This window comes from Nesoenas mayeri, assembly GCF_963082525.1.
Source record: "Nesoenas mayeri genome assembly, chromosome: Z".
In the NCBI taxonomy this organism is placed as follows: Eukaryota; Metazoa; Chordata; class Aves; order Columbiformes; family Columbidae; genus Nesoenas; species Nesoenas mayeri.
In genome coordinates this window covers 55210700-55231494 of record NC_137542.1, presented here as the reverse complement: position 1 = coordinate 55231494, position 20795 = coordinate 55210700, and the positions used below count along the sequence as shown (strand labels likewise).

The window sequence follows — 20795 nt, the reverse complement described above, 5'->3', positions numbered from 1 at the left end:
AGAAGTGGAATAAGAAACATGGCTGGGACTGCCATGTCATAGGTCCTTACAGGGATGCTCATAATGGCAATAAAAGACATTTGTGTGTTCCAGTTGTGTAAGAAACCCTCTGTAGGTTGCAGTGTATTAATACAGCATCACCCAGCTACCTGCCAGTTTCTGCCAGAAAAGACCTCCCTACTTGCTTAATACACGGTGGATATCAGACATTTTTTCAGTGGCCACTAGACTCTTGAACTGTCTTGCCAGAGAAGTCACGACCATACAAGGAGTCAAAAAAATTGAAGAATGAACTCTAAATGTACTATAGCAAGACTCTCATATTTTGGAAGTTTGCAGTACTGAAGTGCTTACTAGTTTAGCAGCATTATTTTAAAAGATAAAATGAAAGAATATTCACTGACTGCTAAACCTATTATCAGTTAAATGTTCTACCCTGTCTTATAGGGTTTTTTTAACATGTATTTCTATGTCAAAATCTGTCATACATTTTTCCCCCAAAGTTTTTTTCTGCATTTTTTCCCAGTCTGCTCATAGTAATCACCTTCCCAGTGGTTAAATGACATATTTATATATGGCTCATTTAGTATAGCATTATTGCAAATATAACATATGGCCAAGGGGTAACATTTTTGCCTAATCATGAGAATTGGATCTCAGTCTTCTTTCCCTATCTTCCTGTGAGTGTAATCTATAAAATAAAACCAACACTAAATAACTAACACAAAATACAGTCTGTGCAATACACCATGGCTCACTGTGCATTAAAACCTTCACCACCCAGTTTGTTGGGGATTTTATCTTTATAGCAATCAAGAACAAGTGTGCACCTGTTTCTGGTTTTAAGACAAGAACTAATTGTGGTGACATTTCACTTTGATTAAAACACTGGTCTAAGTTTTCTCTTAAAAAATAATTTTATTAAACTTGGATTTTTTTTCGTTAAGTACCAAATGTTTTGGACAGGCTTTTGGGGGCACTGCAGTTTAAAAGGACAACCAAAAGCGTGTAATGGATTTTGTAAAAATTGGTCAGTGAAGCAGGGAAAGCAAGCTAGAGAATACGAGCAGCATGTACTGGGTCCCTGGGAGATGACAAGAGTATGCCTTTCCCCGCTAGTATCCATCATCTTCACACAACAGGCAGTATGTCCTTTCCCCACTTGTATCTCAGATGCATATCTTGTATCCACAAAAATTATTTTCTTAATTTTGTCTATGTCAATGTCCCAGTGGACACTAACCCTCAGATATTCTGATAAAGCAGTTGCCTCCAAAACACGTTGGGGATCATGACTGGTAGGTCGTTATTTCTCTGGATGCTCTCAGGCATGAAGGCTCCTGCATGCTCCTACAGCTTCTGATCTTCACACAGGCAGCTCTGCTCTTGATGACAGCATCAACAAACACCCAAGATGTGACATCTTGCCTCTCTATTGCAAAAAAATGCATTTATTCTAGCATGCAGATATGGCTCTAGAATGTAAGTCTACAGCCTGTTTCTGGAATAACCTAAGTCCATAAAGTAAATTAACAGTTTTTTCTAAGTTCAAGCCTCAAAAACAATTCCTATTAAGATTACAACATAACACAATCTTCTCCTTTAAGATATACTAAACTCAACAACGGGTCTGAAGCTGGCAAGCTCCGTAAGTCCCTTCCATACTGAATTATTTGGTGATTCACTTAAGTAATATGAATAGTCACCCACCCAGCACTACAACCCCAAAGCCTAGTTATGATCATTCACATTACAACATGGTTAATGTTTTCCTGTGAAGTCTTCAGGAAGGGTATCTAGCTAAGAAGCCTTTGCTACAGTTATGTTTCCTGATATGAACCCAAGTGCTGAAGAGTTCCCACTGCCTCAGCAGTTTGTTTCCATGGCAAGGTAGGGTATTAAACCTTAGATTAGACACTCTGAGCAGGATTAGAGAAAGGCTAGTATGTCTTGATCATTAACTCAACTTTATCCTAGAAAAGAAGCAATTTATACCTAGTGAGGCAGGAAGAAGCTGCAGGAGCAGGAGTTGTTTTGTTTTCCTGTGGGACCCCAGGTCTTGGTTGCCTCTGATTTCACAGGGATGTTATTCAGCAACCCAAAGGGTCCCTAACAGTCCTACATGTCTGCTTTAAAAAAGAAAAAAAAAAAAAAAAGAAAAAAAAAAGAAAAAAAAAAGAAAAAAAAAGTCAGGAAGGATACTAAATACGTTGGGACAGGGTAATCTTCCCAGGAGTCCCTGCAAGGAGCAGCCTTCCTGCAGCACTGACACCATGCTGCTTGTGGTACCAACCTCCAGCCCTGCAACCTTTGGCCTCAGCCTGTGTACGCCCTCACCACCGTGGGTGTCTCAGAAACTTTCCTCAGATGCCATTTGTGGTAATTTCCCTCAGAACAAGGAGTGACAAGCCAGAGTATCAGTGCTCCGTAGCCATAGTTACACGTGCAACATAAATGCTGAGAAACCGGAGACCAAGGGAATCGATCGACCTCTGTCACTCACAGAAGTGCCCCCATCCAATGTCTGTTTGCTGCTGTTCAAAGGAACGTTCATTCGCACACGAAGACCCCTCTCAACTGATGTTATTGCCCACGTGAGAAGCTATTCGGTAAAATAATTCTACCACACAGAGGAGTAAAATTAGGACCTCAACAGGCACTCTGCTGAGGCGCATAGGTTTTTTGGTGAGGTGGCAAGTGGCGGCACTGCCCTGGAGGTTATGACAAGACAGCATCGAGGTGCAGCGGCCCCAACTCCCCTATCCGCTTGTCCCCAAGGAGACGGTTATCCTGTGGGGACTTCGTGAGCCGCGCCAAGAGAAGCCCAGCAGGCCCCACTCCCGCCGCGCCGCTCCCTCCCCGCCCAGCCCCAGGGCCAGACGGCGGCCCCGACCGCCCCAACCGACGCCGCCCAACCGCCGGGCACGCGGCCGAGCCCACCAGCGGGCCGAGGGGGAGGACGGTGAAGCGGCCCCCGCAGGGTCGATAGTGGTACGCTCCGCCGGCGGGGCTGCAGTCCCGCCGTCAGGGGGGCGCGAGCCGGCCCCTCTCAGCTGGTGGGGGGAGCAGAGGGGCGGCCTTGTGCTGTCACCCGTGTGGCCAGCGCTGTCGTTTGCTGTGTCTGTCTGTTGTGTCCACTCACTGCGGAGTTAAAGGAAGCGCCTGTGCACCTGAGGCTGTGAGAGGGTGTGTCTGCTACCCAGGGCACGTTGTGTTGGCAAAACTGCGGAGGTGGGAAGGACAGAGGGTCTGCGGGCGCCGCCGGCGGGGTTTGCAGTGAGGCCACTGGGCCTCTGGCCTGCCGTGGTTGTCTGTGGAATCGGATGAGGGAGTGCCCTTCACCCCACACCTGGACGCCGCTTGGGCGGTGATAATACTGATCTGCAAACCTCATTTTAAATGTGCTCAGGGTCTTCAAGGAGTGAGTAATTAAAGCGAGATTATAGGCAACGCAAATGGCGGGTGCCTGCCTTAAAGGTGGAGTTCAGAAAAAATGGTGAGGCTGTTTGAGGTGCCTGTAATTGAATAATTACTATATTCAGTTGAGATACGCGTTTTAATATCTACTCATTTTATTTTGGTTATAAATACAGTTTTCATTGTTACATGAAGCAAAAATGGAACTTTAAATTCCCAAATCAGATCATCAGCTACAATACTTTAAAAAGATTCAGAGAGACCATGGACAGAAAGCCGTTAGAGATTAAAGGTGTCAGTTTTATGACAGTCAAAAATATTTTTAAAATCTAATTTTACCCCTCGTAAAATAAATACCATCATTCAAATCAGCAGCAGGAGGCTTAACAAAAATGCCTTTGGAAGACATACATAATAATATACAAAAAAAAAAAAAAGTGATGAGTTTTCCTGCTGGAAAAACACAACATTAATAATACGAAGTGTTATTTTGAATTACTCTTTCAGTTCAGCAGGATTTTTATTCCCAGTGGCACTGTTGCCTAATGCTGCAAGTGCTGAGTGCATCCTGTCTTCTGAGAAAACCATTGATGCCATGGTATAAAGAAACACACAAAGCAGCATACAACATGGCAGCTCCCTGAACTCCCATTCTCAGCCAAAATTTTGAGGGTAAAACACAGTTTTAAGAGCATGGTTAAAAAAACAGTGATTGACAAACAGTTAAGATATTGCCAGTGATAAGGACTGAAAAGATCAGGGCTTGGCATTCATAGTGTACATTTAGATTATCAACTAATCGAATATTAAGATATGCAATTATTTTACAAAATTTAATATCCCGAGTAAATATTTTAAACTGCATTTTAACAAATCATTGCATTTTAATAACAGAATCCATTAAGATTGCTAGCTTAGTAAAAAGGTCACTAATTTAGAAGCATTATTTCTTTGATGTTTTTTATATATATATATATATATATCTCCTTAAAAATAGTTGACTAAAAAAAAAAGTTAATTAGCTTAAGCTAATGAATTGTTTTACTTCCTCTGAGGAAACATCAGATACAAGAGAAATGTGAGTATTAAACACACAGAACCAGTGTCTTTATCTTACTGCTTTGGTGAAGAAGTTACATACATGTAGAGACCTTTAAATATTAAATGACTGAGAAAATAACTCCATTACATAATTTTGTTTTCTGCTTAGTAGTTGTTACTTTACATATCTATTTCCACCTAGCTTCACTGGAAGTTTCTGTCTGGAAACTCAAGCAGTTTCTGGGTAGTGCACACATTCTGACTTCTGGTTAATTTCTTTCATGGCAACTGTTTGTTAATTGTAAAAAGATGATTCATACATTACCACATAAAAGTGACAATTTTGTCTGGAATACATGGTTTATCTGGTATTCATGGAGCCTGATGTTCAGAGATAGTTTTGATATTTTTAGAAGCGTTCATATTGTGTCTCTCAGGTCCCTCTTGGAAATGTATGTTGAAGACTCTGTAAGTAGAATTTCTACTAAAAATAGGGATTGTGCTAATAATCTGGAATTACATGTGTGCTTTCCAAATATTGTCTTCTTATTCATACGGTAAGGTTTATGTGCTGCAGTCTCTCATCACTGGTATTAATGCAAATTGTGTATATGAAAATGTGTAAGTAACTTGAAGCCTGAGTAGTTATGTATTAGAGCATCTACACAGGTGAAAGGTCTAGATCCTGCATTAATGTGTGTCTAGAAAGATCTCATTTACTTAAGCAACATTTTTTAAGTTAATCAAACGTAACAGAAATTCATCTGTTGCCTCTAAAATACTCAGAGTAGAGAGTGATTAATTGCTTCAATTGATTGAATTTCTTACTCTTTAAAGTGAGGAAGGGAAGACCAGTCTGTTTTAGCAGCATATCTAAAGAGAAATTGGATGTATGTTTTAACAGAATGCTATATGCAGATCACTAATATATTTAGGTAAAATTGCATCATTTTGTCTGTGCATGTGAATTCAGGTTTGTTTTTTAATTGCAGAAAAAAGTTCCAAATTCAACTATATCATCTAACAGTTCGATTGATAGGTTTTGGTTGGGCTTTTTGACATTCATGGTGTTTTCTAGAAATGCAAGATCTTAGGTTGTTGAAATTTAGCTTCACATGCATGCAAAAATAGTTTTAATTTTTTTTTTTTTGAAGTCTTATTTGTTCTGCTTAGTTTTGTGCATATGAAATCTTTCTACATAGTATGAATGAGAAATATATTAATTCATAAATCTACTTTTATATTTACAGTTATTATTGGATTGTAAGTTCAGGCAAATAAATGAATCACATCCATGAAGAAACTATGAAGAAAATCAGCGTAGTGAACCTTGATAAACTTTTAGATAATTTCTCAGAGATAGAAAAGGTACGTGAAGAAGGCAAAGAGTGTTGAAACTGCTATCTGTAAATATTTTGTGACATTTTAATAAACTTTTCAAGTGAAAATTTATTCTAAGTGATACCAGCTTATTAATATGCCTTGTAATATGAGCTTTGTTTGGAAAGTGTCTTGACTTTATTTCAGAGTGATGAGTGACTTCTGTGGAGTCTGAGAAGCCTTTGTTTCTGTGCTAGGATTTTAGTAGTGGAGAGGCCAATTTTGGCTTCTCAGGAAAAGCATGGAAGTGTCCCTTTGTATCAGAAGCTGCTATTGGAGATAACAGTATTACACAGCTCTGCCTGACTGTCCTTGTTGAAATTGATCCTTGTTCTAGAAAAATCTCATTGCCATAGCAGGAGCATCTGTTCTTATATTCCGTATGCATTGAGCTCTCTTTATTTTGTGTATATAGCCATTCTTAAAAGATTGATCCACTGAGGAATATTGATGCTGTATTTCTTATTAGACCCACTCTGGCTAGCTCTCTGGTAATTTCCTGATCAGTAAATACCTACTATAGATAATATAAATTTAGCACTACTTATGGGAAAAAAAATATCAGACCAGTTCCTCTTCCTGTGCATTACTCATATTGGTGTTCAGCGAGGGCATTGACAACCTCATATGCAAAGCAGTAGAAGAAACCTTGCTGAGGACTCATCCAGACTGTGAACTACAGAACTGAGAAGAAACCAGTTTATAACTAGTGATAGGTTGGCATTTTTAGTTCTGTAGGTTAATCTCACAATAGCACAGGCTCTCAAGTCTAGCATCACTCTTCTCTATAACAGAATAACCAGAATGGCAAATAATACAAGTTTGTGACTGCAGTGTTGTGAATTGTTAAATTTTATGTTAATTTAAAACTCAAGATCTAAAACTTAAAATATATTAATATAATCTTTTTCCAATTTTCTAGAAAATATCGGAAATTAACGAAGCAAATAACCTACTGGTTCTTCAGCTGGAGAAATGTAACAGGTTGTTAACATTAAGCCAATCGAAGGAAGAATCAGTAAAAGAAGGTAAATTTTTTTTTTATGATTTTTTTTTTTTGCATATATTCAGGAAGTTCTGATTAATATTTCCATTATTTTCAGTCATATAAAATACAAAAAATAAATTAGCAAGGATCTGAGATATTGCCTGAAAAGCAGTAATGCTTAATCTTGGGTCATGTGTTAGAATCCGTCTCATTTGCTTAAACTAGAGAACTTTAATCCACAAACGTATCTTGAGAACTACATTAAAGTAACTGTTTTCCACTTGATGTTAATACCCATCCACTTTATGATTTTTAAGTGCATGCAATACTGAAAAAACTTTCCTTTTGTATTATCTTTTTTTTTCTCTTCATCTTTTTTCTTTTGATTGCATTATTTCTTTTTACAAGGAAAAAATATGTTGACAAGGACAAAAGGAGAGGATCAGATGAGCTTAATATACCTGATGATATTATTGTCCTCAAATGTTTACCTTTCCCAGCCATACAGGCCCAGAGCTTCTAGTAAACTGACACAGTTTACAAAGACAGTATTTTTAAGCAACCTAACATCAGTAGTTTTACTTTAAGTGATAGCCTGTGACTTATGTTCATCCATAAGCAGCTCAGATGTCTTTATAGAACAACAGGGTCAACATTTGGGAAAAGTAAGGTCAATACTGACACAGTTGTGCCCCCCCTGAACTGTTTCATGGGTATCAGTATGACACGTTATTTCTCACCTGGTCACCAGGAATGTTTTGCCCAATGAGAAATGAGCCACATGCATTCTTGAATGCATATTTTGCTGCTGTCTGAAATGTCAAAGTTTGCCTGTAATTGGAGGGGGTATGTCAGACTGCTGGGGCTCATGCTGTGAGATAACATGAAGAATTATATTTCTTAGTTGCTTGTGTGATTTGGTTTGTTTAGGGACAATTTGATGGCCCAGTTTGGGGTTTGGAATATATATTCCCTGTAACATGCTGATTGGTATACTAAAGCTTTAGTATTAGTCTTTGAACTTTGCTCATTTATACTTATTCTGTAAGGGCATTGGGTATTTGTGGAATCTCAGTGTCTTGTTCTGCCTAGGCATTTGTTTAACTTCTAGAGGACAGAACAGCTGTCCAAAGTGATTATACTTTTTATGTGTGAGATTAAATCTCTGAAGAGACCAGATTAAACAAAGTGACATTCCATTTTGTGTTTATAATGTCACCATCAAGATTTTTCTCTCAGTGACATTTCCAATTCAGTAATAAAGTGTAAGGAATAGCATTTAATCCTTCATGTTTGCGTTCAATTAAGCTGATACCACTCATGTAAGTTTATTCCATAGGCTGTACTCGTGTTACTGTCATCTTTGACGTGATCAGTTTTGGTCATATTTCTTTTACTTTGTAGAGCATGTCATTATGAGGCCTGTAACTAGAGGAGTGCCTCAAGGGTCAGGACTGGGACCAGTATTATTCAATATATTCATCAATGACTTGGATGAGGGAATAGAGTGCACTGTCAGCATGATTGCTGATGACACCAAACTGAGAGGCGTGGCTGACACGCCAGAAGGCTGTGCTGCCATCCAGAGAGACCTGGACAGGCTGGAGAGTTGGGCAGGGAAAAATTTAATGAAATATAACAAGGGCAAGTGTAGATAGTCTTGCATCTGGGTAGGAACAACCCCAGGTTCCAGTATAAGTTGGGGAATGACCTGTTAGAGAGCAGTGTAGGGGAAAGGGATCTGTGGGTCCTGGTGGACAGCAGGATGACCATGAGCCAGGACTGTGCCCTTGTGGCCAGGAAGGCCAATGGCATCCTGGGGTGTATTAGAAGGGGGTTGGTTAGTAGGTCATGAGAGGTTCTCCTCCCCCTCTACTCTGCCCTGGTGAGACCACACCTGGAATATTGTGACCAGTTCTGGGCCCCTCAGTTCAAGAAGGACAGGGAACTGCTGGAGACAGTGCAGTGCAGGGCAACAAAGATGAAAAGGGAGTGGAGCATCTCCCTTATGAGGAAAGGCTGAGGGAGCTGGCTCTCTTCAGCTTGGAGGAGACTGAGTGGTGACCTCATTAATGTTTGTAAATATGTAAAGGGTGAGTGTCACAAGGATGGAGTCAGGCTCTTCTTGGTGACAACCAATGATAAGACAAGGGACAACGGGTATAAACTGGAACATAGGAGGTTCCATTTAAATTTGAGAAGAAACTTTTTCATGGTGAGGGTGCTGGAGTACTGGAACAGGCTGCCCAGGGAGGTTGTGGAGTCTCCTTCTCTGGAGACATTCAAAACTTGCCTGGACACATTCCTGTGCAACCTCATCTAGGTGTTCCTGCTCCGGCAGGGGGATTGGACTAGGTGATCTTTTGAGGTCCCTTCCAATCCCTAACATTCTGTGATTCTGTGAAATCGTTATGAATGGTAAAAATAGTTAATATTAAGAGGGTTCAAACTGTTTCATGGAAGCTAAATAATGAAATGGCATTTAGTGTTTTACAAGTGGGAATTATAAGCTTCTACATCATAATAAAAAACTTGGCACATAAAGGAGGAATTTAAGACAAAACTATTAAAGATTTTTTTTCTTATTCTAGAAGTATGTCTTTTTAGATGAGTATTTGAAAAGAGAAATAGTATCTGGTACTTACCATAGATTTGTGGTTGCTTTTTCTTCTATAGTTTGTAGAGCTGCTGAAAGGTGCATCTTTTTGTAGAACTTTGGTCTCTGACAAGTCAACATGCTAAAAGTTAGGAAACAGGGTAGCAATACATTTATGTCCACACTGGAGTGAGATTGCCAGTTGAGTTTTTTAGATCTTCACTAGGACGTAATTAATTTAGCATGATCAGAAAAGCTATTGAGTGAATGAAGTTTGCTAATGATGCTAATCTATTCTGTTATACTAAGAATATCATTTCACAGAATGACAAGTGATAGAAAGTGGAGATGAAAATCAGTAGCAGTGCCTATGGGAAGCATTTTGTATCAACAGTTGGCCTTAGTTGGCTACTTCTCAGGATAGAGATCTTGGAGTCCTTCTGGACTGAAAATACCAGTGGTCAAAAAAGCAAACACAGTGGTAGACATGTGATCAGATTATAGAAGAAACAGAGAAACAAGCATCATGTCTTTGTAAAGTCTGTGATTTTCTTGTAATGTTCTGGTCTCCACATTTCAAAACAGACAGACCAGAACTAGAAAAGATAACAGAGAAGGTGGCACAGTTTGGTATTGTCAGGACAGGAAATCGGGACCAATCATATAACAAGGCCCACAAGGTAGGGGCTTCACCAGCCAAGCTTCACCAGCTTCACCAGACTCACTCCTACTGTACCCATGCAGAGCTGGCTAAGTGAGGGATGCCAGGGATGGCCAAAAGTTCACATTACTAAACAGGTACATGGTGATGGAGCAGCTCCAAGACCAAGACAGGAGGCGAGTCCTGTCAGGTCCAGAAATGGTAACAAGGGCCAGACATGGTGTAGTGATAATTAGCAGGTTCGTAGCAATGAGGCAGGTCTGAAATCAAGCCTGGAATTCACTCCCTAGGTCATGACCAAGGTCTAGATCTACATGGTAATGTGGCTGTAACACAGCTGCAACATAGCTCAAGGTAGGCCCAGGGCAAGAGCCTCATCTTAAAAGCAGGCCCCAGGGGAAGGAGGGGCAGCCATTTCTGAGTTGCCTTCCAGCTTTCTTCAAACAGCTTTTCTCAAGGTCATCAGCTGCACTCAGATTTCTAAGTTGGCCTTGAGCCTAGCCAAACACGCAGGAGGTAGGGGGCAGAAGAATGCACTTGGGGCCCTCACAGGTCTGGTCACAGTTTTGGAACGTCTGAAGAAAGACTTAAGTTGACTGGAAACTTCTCAGCCTAAAGAGAAAGAGTAGAGCTGATATGACTCATAGATGCAAAATCATGAATGGCATAGAGAAAGTGCCTAGAGAATGAATATTCACTGTTTAATGTAATAAGAGAACAAGATAGAAATCAAATGTGTTGATTGATTTAAAGCAAACAGAAGGAGGAGCTTTTCCGAACATAACAGATAAAGTTAAATCAATTCCGTAGAAGCTTGTGGGTAACAAGTAGAGATCTGTCCAAAAAGATTAGAAAATTCATGTAACAAAACCTAACAAATTTATTAAACACAGACAGTACATCTCACTCAGATCTCCCTTATTTTTGCGTTTTGAAACGCTGAGATTATGTATTAAGGGTAGCGTTAGTCCAGCTTTTTTTCCTCTTTCCTGAAGTATGTTCTACTGGGTATTGTGAAGTGGGATCGTGAACTGGATGGAACTGTTCTGACTCATTAGAGCCACTTGTTTCTGTGTTAAGCATAAAAGACAGTGCAGGACAGTCATTCAGAAGCAGGTTAAGAGGCTTCATTATTGACAAAAAAGAGGGAGGGGTTTTTACAAAACACATTTTTAAAAGGGAAGGGAAAAGATGGACAAAAGGAAGAAATTGTTCTTGTCATAAGACCTATGGGATAAAAAAAGCAGAGAAAGAGACAACTCGGGAAATCAGAGCAGCTGGGATGACTGCAACAAGGCCTGTGGAAGCAGAATGGGCTGAAAACAAATCAAAGAAGAGAGATTTGAATTTTTTAAACAGTAGTGCTTCACTACTGAGGAGGAGATAGTTACGCTGATATAACTGAAGAGAGCAACCTCTGGAGTTGCTTTGAAACACAATTGGGAAAAAATATGGATGGCAGAAGTCCAAGTAAAAATGCCAGTGTAATTAGCATGAAATATGAACTAAAGTTTTAGCAGCAGGGATACTCAAGAAGAAACAAATTCAGTAATATTTAAGTCATAGTAGTTGCCCAAATTAGCACAGATATAAATAGGCAGGATAGTTGGAAGACTAGGATTCTGATCAATGACTAAGTGAGATTGGAGAGCTGTTAGCAACAGTAACGAAAAAAGTGAATAGCTGGCCGTTGGAACAATGTTGGACATGCAAGAGGTGGTTCTGAAAGCTACTTGATTATAAGGAAGTAAAAGGTAAATGAGAGATGCCAAAGGGATATAATGTATCTAGAAATTAAGACAGTTATCATGGCTGTGCTGTTAGGTTAACCTGCTAACCAAGAAGGTAAACACTTCAAGTATTGTGGCATGAAATGCTTATAAGTTTACATTTTTTAACTGGATTTATTAACGGTGATTGGAAAGCAGATTCTCACAAAACATCAGGGGCAGCAAATTGCATAATCTGCAGCAGATGCTATCAGAGGAACCTTCAGGTAAATAGTTACCACATTACTGAAGGTCAGCAGTGACTATAACATTAAAAGTATTTCAAAAGGACATTACGGTTGGTGTAAATATTATAATATTATAAAGTATATAGTGTTTCTAAATGATTTTGCTTTTCCTTTTTGAAATTTATGTAAATAGTCTTTGCACCTTTATCAAATTCACCTGCAACATTAACCCTTGATAAGGGGTAATGGCATACTGTGTATTCAGAATCAGAGCACTAAAAGTGTTGCATCTAATAGTTCAATTATTTGTAAAACCTTTTTGAAAGTCAAAGCACTGTGGGATTTAAAAACATTATTATTGATGGGCTTATAGAGGGATCCTGTGCAGAACTGAATAAGAGGCAAGGACTAAATGTAGCATCGATACTTGCATTCTTACTCTAGCAACAGTTATGCTAATAGACTCTAGTTGTGAGAATGACTTTTATACAGTGATGTTGCCAACTGTGGCTTGGAAAAAAGATCTATCCTGGCCATATGGCCCAAGCTGTTTCCCAGAACCCAGCTCAGCTGCATTTCCTGAAAGTATCATTTGAACAGTTGGTCCAAGGACAACTGAAATTGCTGGGTTTGGACTGCTTGATGAACAGTGTAAGAACACAGTCTCAATGTACATACATTCTCAAGTTGAAGAGCATTCTCAAGTTCATCCTATTACAAATTTAAGGCAAAAGCAAATGAATTTACAGGATATGTACACAACCTTAGAATGAAAGGCTTATCAGTAGACAATTCACAGAACAGCTAAGGAAAATACATGAAACCACATGCTGATGCATGGTTCACATATGATTCCAAATAAATATGCTGCTTATAGCGGGGGAGCAGAGAGAAAGAGCACTATGGAAGGATAGGCTGTTGTTCCCTGTACCCAGAAGGGTTTGAGGCTGTTAGCGGTAACAGGGTGAAGGAAGTGGAATTTTATCCTGGCTGAAGAACTCTTTGTTAGTATGAGAAACAGAAACAGGAGTAGCATTTTGCACCCCAATAAATCTCCAGCAAGTGTGAGAACCTGAGGGCTACTTGATATCCTTGATTGCCGGAAGTCTCTCTCTAGAATTATTTAAGGTAAGATTGGGAATTCTAAAGGAAATGCAAAGAAGAAAGAAATCTTCTAAAACTCCGAGGGGAGAGGAGAGTGAAACACTTGAACCATAGACAAGGTGGGAAAACATGAGCAACTGGGCAAGGGTATACATGTTCTGTAAGGTCATAAGGTTCTGTTTTGTCTGGATATGTGCTTTGCTAAACAAAGGTAATACTCAGGACCACAGTTTTGTTTAGTGTAAATCACCACAGATCCAGTAAGACAGATGCAGGTCTGGCATTCTATTTTTCTGCTGCTAAACCTTTTCTATGGTGAATAAATGGACTCTTGTGGTGCAGGTTGCAATTTTGAACTAAAATCTACTGTAATTTTTAAAAATAAAGCAATCACATTATTGTCTATGAAACACTTAAGGTTGCTCTATTTAGCATCTTCCGGCTTGTGTTATTTGTTGTGACTTAGTGTTTTAAAGTTGTTAAATTAACAAGTGGTTGATGTAACTACCCCATTAAAAAAGCCAATAGCTCCTATTATAAATGGAAATGGAAGAAAATGTAACAAATTTTATATATTCAACATGGAAAAAGATCATTTAGGGAGTATATTCTTTACACGCAAGGAACCCCACAGAATCCATAACATGCTATGCCAGTGGTCCAAAGGTGCAACCATTTAGCAAAATTTTGCTTGTTTTTCCCTAATGTAGGCAAGCAAAATTTGTTCCCAGTAATTTTTCCAGTCACAACTGTAATTGCATAAGGGATTTGACAAGATACGTCCTTTAAGGATAAGAAAGATAAGCAGATATTCTTAGGACTGGACAAAAGAGCAGTTTGCACTTAAATAGCTGCGATTCATTGCATTACTAGCTGCTGTCCTATTGTATACTCAAATGCATAGGTGTCTTTCCAATTTGTGCATTAATTAGAAGCGTTTGGGTTTATTTCCATACATTTTCAAATAGGAGAAAATTTGTAGTAGAACTAGTTGGTAAAATTGGGCATGCTAACCTAGTGCGTCCAACTTTGAATAGGATTTTTCCGGAAGTGCTTTTGAAACAGTACAGGAACTGAGGGCAGGCAATGTTTCTGTGCTCTTCGTGCTCCCTCTACTGTTTTTTTGGAAGCATAGAATGGGAGAATGAATGCAGCTGGCTAACGTGCTTGGCTGCATCAACAGCCGGCTTGATGGAAGGGTAGGCTAAAGGTCAAAGAGATTAGTGGAAAACTGGATCTCTGGGCTGGGGTCGTAATTCATCTTCCCAACTCCATTATTTCTAATGCAGTCTTTAACTGTATGATCTACAATTTTCAACAGAACTTTGATCTTATGAGATGAGCAACAGTTGTTTAGCATACCTTGTCTGTTGCAGAAATAAAAAGCCACTTAAGAAATGCAGCTGTGCTCTGGAATTAGTAAGGTTTTAAGAGTAAGCAACTTCAGTTTTAGTGTCCCCAGTCTTTGAATGGTTTTTAACTTTACTGACAAGGTTACAAGGAACATAAGAGATAAAAACAGTATTTCATGAAAGCCAAATGTTGTATTACAAGTAGTCCATATAGTGTTCCAATGTTAAACATACAATTAAAAAATAAAAATATGAGATAAAAATATGTGAACTGATAGCAAGTTGCATGTATATACATACATACATACATAATTATTTTGTTTAAAATGAAATATAGTAGCATGTTATGAATCTCCCCAAGTTTGTGTTGAGCCACAAGGTGTATGTTAATATGTACTAAAAACAGGGAGAGGAACTGCAATGAGTGGGTAGTGTTGGTCTTGTTAAAAAGAATCTTGGCAAAAACACTGTCAGGAGAGTAAACCTCGGTTTCATTAATTACATCAAATTCCTGGAATGCTTATATGGAAAACTTCCATTATTGCCCAGCAAACAAAAACCTCCTTGTTTTATGTCTAGAAACAAAAATGTAATAGCTTTATGAAATTATTCATATTGTTTGATGAAATTGGTTTTAACCTATTGTCAAACTAAATGCTAAAATGTAGCAGTAACCATGTGATAATAATCTGGGTTATTTCTAGTCAGTAAGAAGATTTAGACTAACAATCAAGATAATTATAAAATACTTGAGAAAAGTTTATAAACAAAATAAAAAATTAAAATTGTTAATAAATTATTCAAAAATAATTAGATAATCAAGATAATTATAAAATACTTGAGAAAAGTTTATAAACAAAATAAAAAATTAAAATTGTTAATAAATTATTAAAAAATACTGTTTTTTCATTTCTTTTAGAATGTACTGCTCTACAGAATGTGATAAAGGGTCTAACACAAACAATTGAAAACCAGTGTAATGTGAAAGGTAAAAGAATAATGTTCTTATATATACTGTACTGTACTGTAACTAGGCTAAGCAGGCATTGAATTGTTTTGTGCATATTTACTGTTTTTTTCAGAGAGAGAAACTCACTGGCAGACAAACAGAAATGAAAAAAAGTATCTAAAATCAATCTTGTGCAGATTTTGGTAGTCTATGTGCTTAAAGAGTGTCTGTTGCTATTATCCTACTTAGAATCCATGTATAGAGAAGTTCTGCCTCAGCGAGGTTTTTTAATCAGTAGTTGGGCTTTAAATTTATTTCAGCCTAGCCCAGGCAATTTTATAAAAAGTGAGAAAGTATCGTTCAACTTTGGACTGTAGTCTATTACAGCATTTATACATAGTTTTTACCATTTTGTTAAACCAAAGGGTCTTAATCCTCAGTGTAATGTCAATAAGATTTAGCTGTTATCCATACATACCTGACAATTACTGATTGCTTGCTATTTTAAAATAAAATACATAAGTATTTGCTATATCTTTATACTGCAGCTTAGTTGTACACCAAGTAGGTGATTTTATACCCATTTTGTGTCCAAGCCATGTTAGCATAAATACTAATAAATCTCAAAAAACTGGAAATATACAGCTGTTTTTAATACTCAAGGTGACTTTTGACAATCAGAAAAACATCTGCTTTTTCTAAATTCTGTTTTTGAGATACCAGCTTTCTAGTTTTAGGGAAACAAGTACTTTAAAAGCAGCATCTTCCCATTAGAAACTGCTGTAGTCGTGATAATAATATTCTGTTCTCTGAGTCAAAGAACTTTACAACTAGATTTTCTTGAATGCATCAGTTATCAGAAGGCTAAAGACATTTCAAAGTAGTAATACCAGGAAAATATTATGATTAAACTAGGAACCTTTGCCCTAGAAAAATGATGACTGAGATTATGTAGTTCTGTGAATTATTATTACGTCTACAAAAAAGTTTCTCGAAGTTCAGACAAGTCAAACAATGAAAGTAATTTATTTATTCTGCTTCCATGCTAATAATACTGTCAAACTGTACTTTTTAGTGTATCATATAGGTTATTGGTTTTTTTTTACATAGATGAAAATGATAGACTGAAAGGTACCATTCACATCTTGGAACAGAAATTAAAGGCTTGTGAACAGGTACATCACAAATTATCATTCTTTAGGTAGACGAATAATATTTTATCTCTATAGAAGCAGTTCATATATTGTTGTATTCTTGAGTTTGCTACCAATACCATTATTGTTGCACTTTTGCTAATGTTTATAGTGTAAAAACAGAAGAGTTGTTCTCATCACAGTACCAATGTGAGAATGTGATAGAGGTCAAAACAAGTAAGTTCTGAGAACCCTGTCTCAATCTAAGATGCACTTTTTTTAAATCTGTTTTTAGCTTTAAATTCAGCTTTACATTCTAACATGTAATCCTTTGCATTAAAATATATTCTTGTGTGGAAATAAGGTTTTGATATTCACAATGCCTGCTGTACTGCCAAAGAATCAAGAGGTGTCTGAATTTTGTGTATAGTTTCTTTGGGAGTAGATGCTACAAAGATAATAGATCTCTACTTTTTATCTGTGTCTCATAATAAAATTCCATTTACCATCTCTCTCTATTTTTTATCTATGCCACTCATTTTTGGAAAGGAGGTAACACCAGCAGGTTGTGATAGTTCTCTCTGCTACGACTGCAGATCCATTACCTGAATAGGATTAAGAAGCTCGCTGCTGATTGTCTTTGCCTGTGTTTATAGTAACTATGAGTTAAAACTAAGTTTTTATAACAATCGAGTTGTTGTCTTGACAGTTTGAGAATAAAGTAAGTAATATCTTCAGAAAGACATGAGGAAACTATGATTTTATACATTATATACATGTATGGGCATGGTGAAACTGCCTGGTGTGGCTGAAGGCACTTCCTTGACCATGTCTGTATATATTATCACCACCAATCAGTAACTGCCTTTGTGAGTGCCTCCAAGCATTCCTCTGGTGAGTGGCTACCTACCTGGTCAGAAAGCTCGGAAGGGCTTTGGAGTAAGCACCACTACAGTGGCAGCCACAGCCAAAACCTGAATAGTTCTGGAGTACTTACTGGAGCAAACTTAAAATAGGTATACTCAGACTCTTCACTTGAGTATCAGTGCCAGCAGCCTCACTAATGCTGGTATCACTGATGTTTCTACTGCTGCTAGTATGAAGTTGCAGAAAACAATATTAACAAAATTCATACTTGAAATATGATTTTTGTTGAACAGTCTTGCAGTCAAAAATCCCCAAAAGTAAAACTGTAGTCACTTAGCTAACTGCAGCATTTTATCAGATCCTGGCTTGGGGAAAGAAATAGTACCTCTCTATTTGTCTCTTAATAAGTACAATTTCTAATTCTGTATTAACTGATAGCTATAATACAGTGGAATCTGCTGCATTTTTCATCTTTGGACTTCAGCGGGATTGTGTAAGAAGTAATTGGGCATTTTGAATTTACTAGATGGAGGATAAAACAAGTACTGAATTATAGAGTACTGTACATTTTGACATTAATATTGTGCTTTGCAGAACCTAAGAGCACAGAAACGTCAAGGTTTTTATGAAGCTTTTTACATTCACAGGAATATAAAGATCAGATTGAGAAACTTATGCTAGAAGTTAAAAACAAAGAGGAAGAACACATATTAGAAATAACACAGTTGAATTGTGAGATAAGAAAAAAATGTAAGTCCTCTGAAGACTAAATGCTCTAGCATTGGGTAAAAAGATGTAACCTGTAGGAGCTATACTTCATCTAGGATAAGTGCGAGTTCCACTTAGTGGAAGCATGAAAGCTAGAAGTGGACAGTGTTTAACGGAGTTTTATCTTTGCTCAAGAGAGTAAACAGTAGCACTGAGGCAATAGTACAGCAACACAGGATGAGCAGAAATTCCCAAACAGGTACAACAGCCACTGGGAACTCGGACCTAAAAATGTGAAGGAATGAAATTTTGGGTTGAACTGTAGGCTGGAAAATTGCTTCAAACTATAAGCTAGACTGTTGTTAAAAAGTTCCACCTATACACAGAGTAGGACATTGTTTTCACAAATAATACTGCAATGGGAAAAAAAACTTATTTCAATATTAATTATTTGCAATACTGGCACAGCGTTGAAGAGTAGGATTTTTTGGTCATCCACTTAATTGAAAAAAGCCAGACTGATTCTTTGTAAAATGTGATGCTTCTTTAAAGAGACTCCATCTTACTAGGATGGAACAGGGTAGTTTTCACATAGTTTTGAAGTATTGTTTTTTGCTTGAATGAAATTCTTTTCCCATGAAATATTGATCTGCTGCTAAAGAAAGTTTTAATATTTGGGAAATTATGTTATTTTTCCATCTAAGCATCTTCTGTAATCATCGTATTTGGTGTTGCTATGTTACTAGTTGAAGTAAAAGAAGTGGAGTATAGAGAACAGAGAGAGAAAAAAGAACTGGAAATATTAGAGCTAACTAGACAGCTGAAAATTCAAAATGAGGAGAAGCAGAATGAAATAATTAAACTCCAGATAGAGGTATGCATTACAAAGCTCAGTTAAAGATCAGTTGGGCATTGAGTAAACTTAGAAGAGACTGTGTAGTGAAAAATGTTAATTAGTACTTAATGAAGTAATATGATGCAATCTAGGAAACTTAAAAAACAGTTGTCTTTGCAAATATCACTGGTGTGTGCTCCCTTCCTTAATGGTACTGAGTTGCTTCTGCTAAGGATTCAAGTTCTACCTACTGCATAGGGAGACTGAAGTTTGCTGTGTTCTTGGTTTAAATTAAATTATTTTGAAAATTTTTCTAGTTTTTGAGCTATAAAAAAAAATTCTTAGTGTTATTCTTTTGAATTTCTGAACGTTGGGAAGATACATTTTAAACTTCCAAGAGCTTAAAGACTTGTAATCCTGCAGAGATCTGAGTCACAGAATTCAACATGTATTTCATAGCTCAGGTTTTAAGCCACCCTTATTACAGAAATAATTAAGGAAGTACTTCAAACCTTTCACATATGAAAAAAAATAAATAAGGTGTGAAAGTGTTTGGGCTCAGTTATCTTCGGAATGTGAGGGAAAGATGATGGTTTTAGAAGTTTTTAGCATCCTCTGCACTTTCTCCTCCTGCAGATATTTGGCTGTGTAGCCTCCATTTTTTTTTTTTTTTTTAGTAGTGGTCTTGTTCATCTAAATGGATTTGGTTTATAGTGTTTGTAGTATTTCCTTTTTGCAATATTTTTATGGGTTTTTTTGAAGAAATGTAGCTTGTAATCACATTGTTTTAAATAAAGTAACTTCTTTGTACTAGGACTAAGTAGCAAATAAACTTGCTATTACTACTTTCAGGAACAAAATCCAATTTTTAAAAAAGTGAAAAATATACTTGTATTATTTAACATTTTTTTTTTCCTGTTGGTTCTTAATGTTTTGTCTTTTCCTGATTCTTTCAGTTCAATGCTAAATTAGCACAAGTTCAGAATAAAACAACAAAATCATTTTCAGATGCTTCTGTTTTGCCACAAAGTGTATATCGAAGGGTATGTGCCTGTAGTCTGCAGATACCAAATACTATTACAGCCTGTTTGAAAGGGGTTTTACTTTGTCCTGCAACAAAAGTTTGGAGGGTGGGGAGGAATTTCATGCCTTATAGATCCATCTTACTCTCCCACACACTGCTCCCACCTTTAGACAACTAATTTAACATCTCTCTGCATTGATGTTGATATAGCTGGAGTTCAACAACAAAAATTCAGAATTGGTAGTCTGGGAACTTAAGACAGAACTGACATAAATTGACTGATATAAATTACATGTGTGCATTATTGGTTTTGTAGCCTTGGGACTTTGGGATGTCACAAAAATAGGATTCTGGAGAAGTCATCTTTGTAATTTTGTGATATAAAATACTGAGAAAAATATTTTTACTAGAATATTTCTCATTACTAATATCATATTGTATTGTTACTTAAGTCTATGTGATATTTAACAACTGAGCCTTTGCATGTATTTTTACAGAAGCTGCAGCATCTCCAGGAGGAGAAAAATAAGGAAATTGAAGTCCTCCGGAACACCATAAGAGACTTAGAGCAACGTCTTAAAAAAGGCCAAGACCTGCACCTCAAACGGAGGCGATTTTGAGTAAATTACATGAAATATTTCAGCAGTACACAAAATGAGAAACAGAGTATTTCAAACTTGAAACTTGCACCTGAAAGTAAAAACAAGACATGAAAAAATGCAGAAATTTTTTTATTGAAAACACTCTTGTCAAATATTCCAAAGGCATGCATTCTTTGAATAT

The 20795-nt window shown here is 37.4% G+C and overlaps 1 protein-coding gene across 1 annotated transcript; it reads left to right on the top strand.

Annotated features, from left to right (window-relative positions):
* Positions 1-5763: 5763 nt before the first annotated feature.
* Positions 5764-20632, top strand: CCDC152 (coiled-coil domain containing 152; the record flags this gene model as incomplete). The annotated part of the gene is made up of 8 exons (XM_080363097.1): positions 5764-5826; positions 6761-6866; positions 15416-15484; positions 16556-16620; positions 18093-18195; positions 18900-19027; positions 19945-20031; positions 20510-20632. The coding sequence occupies 8 exons, from the start codon at positions 5764-5766 to the stop codon at positions 20630-20632; spliced, it is 744 nt and encodes a 247-aa protein (XP_080219223.1).
* Positions 20633-20795: the final 163 nt, after the last annotated feature.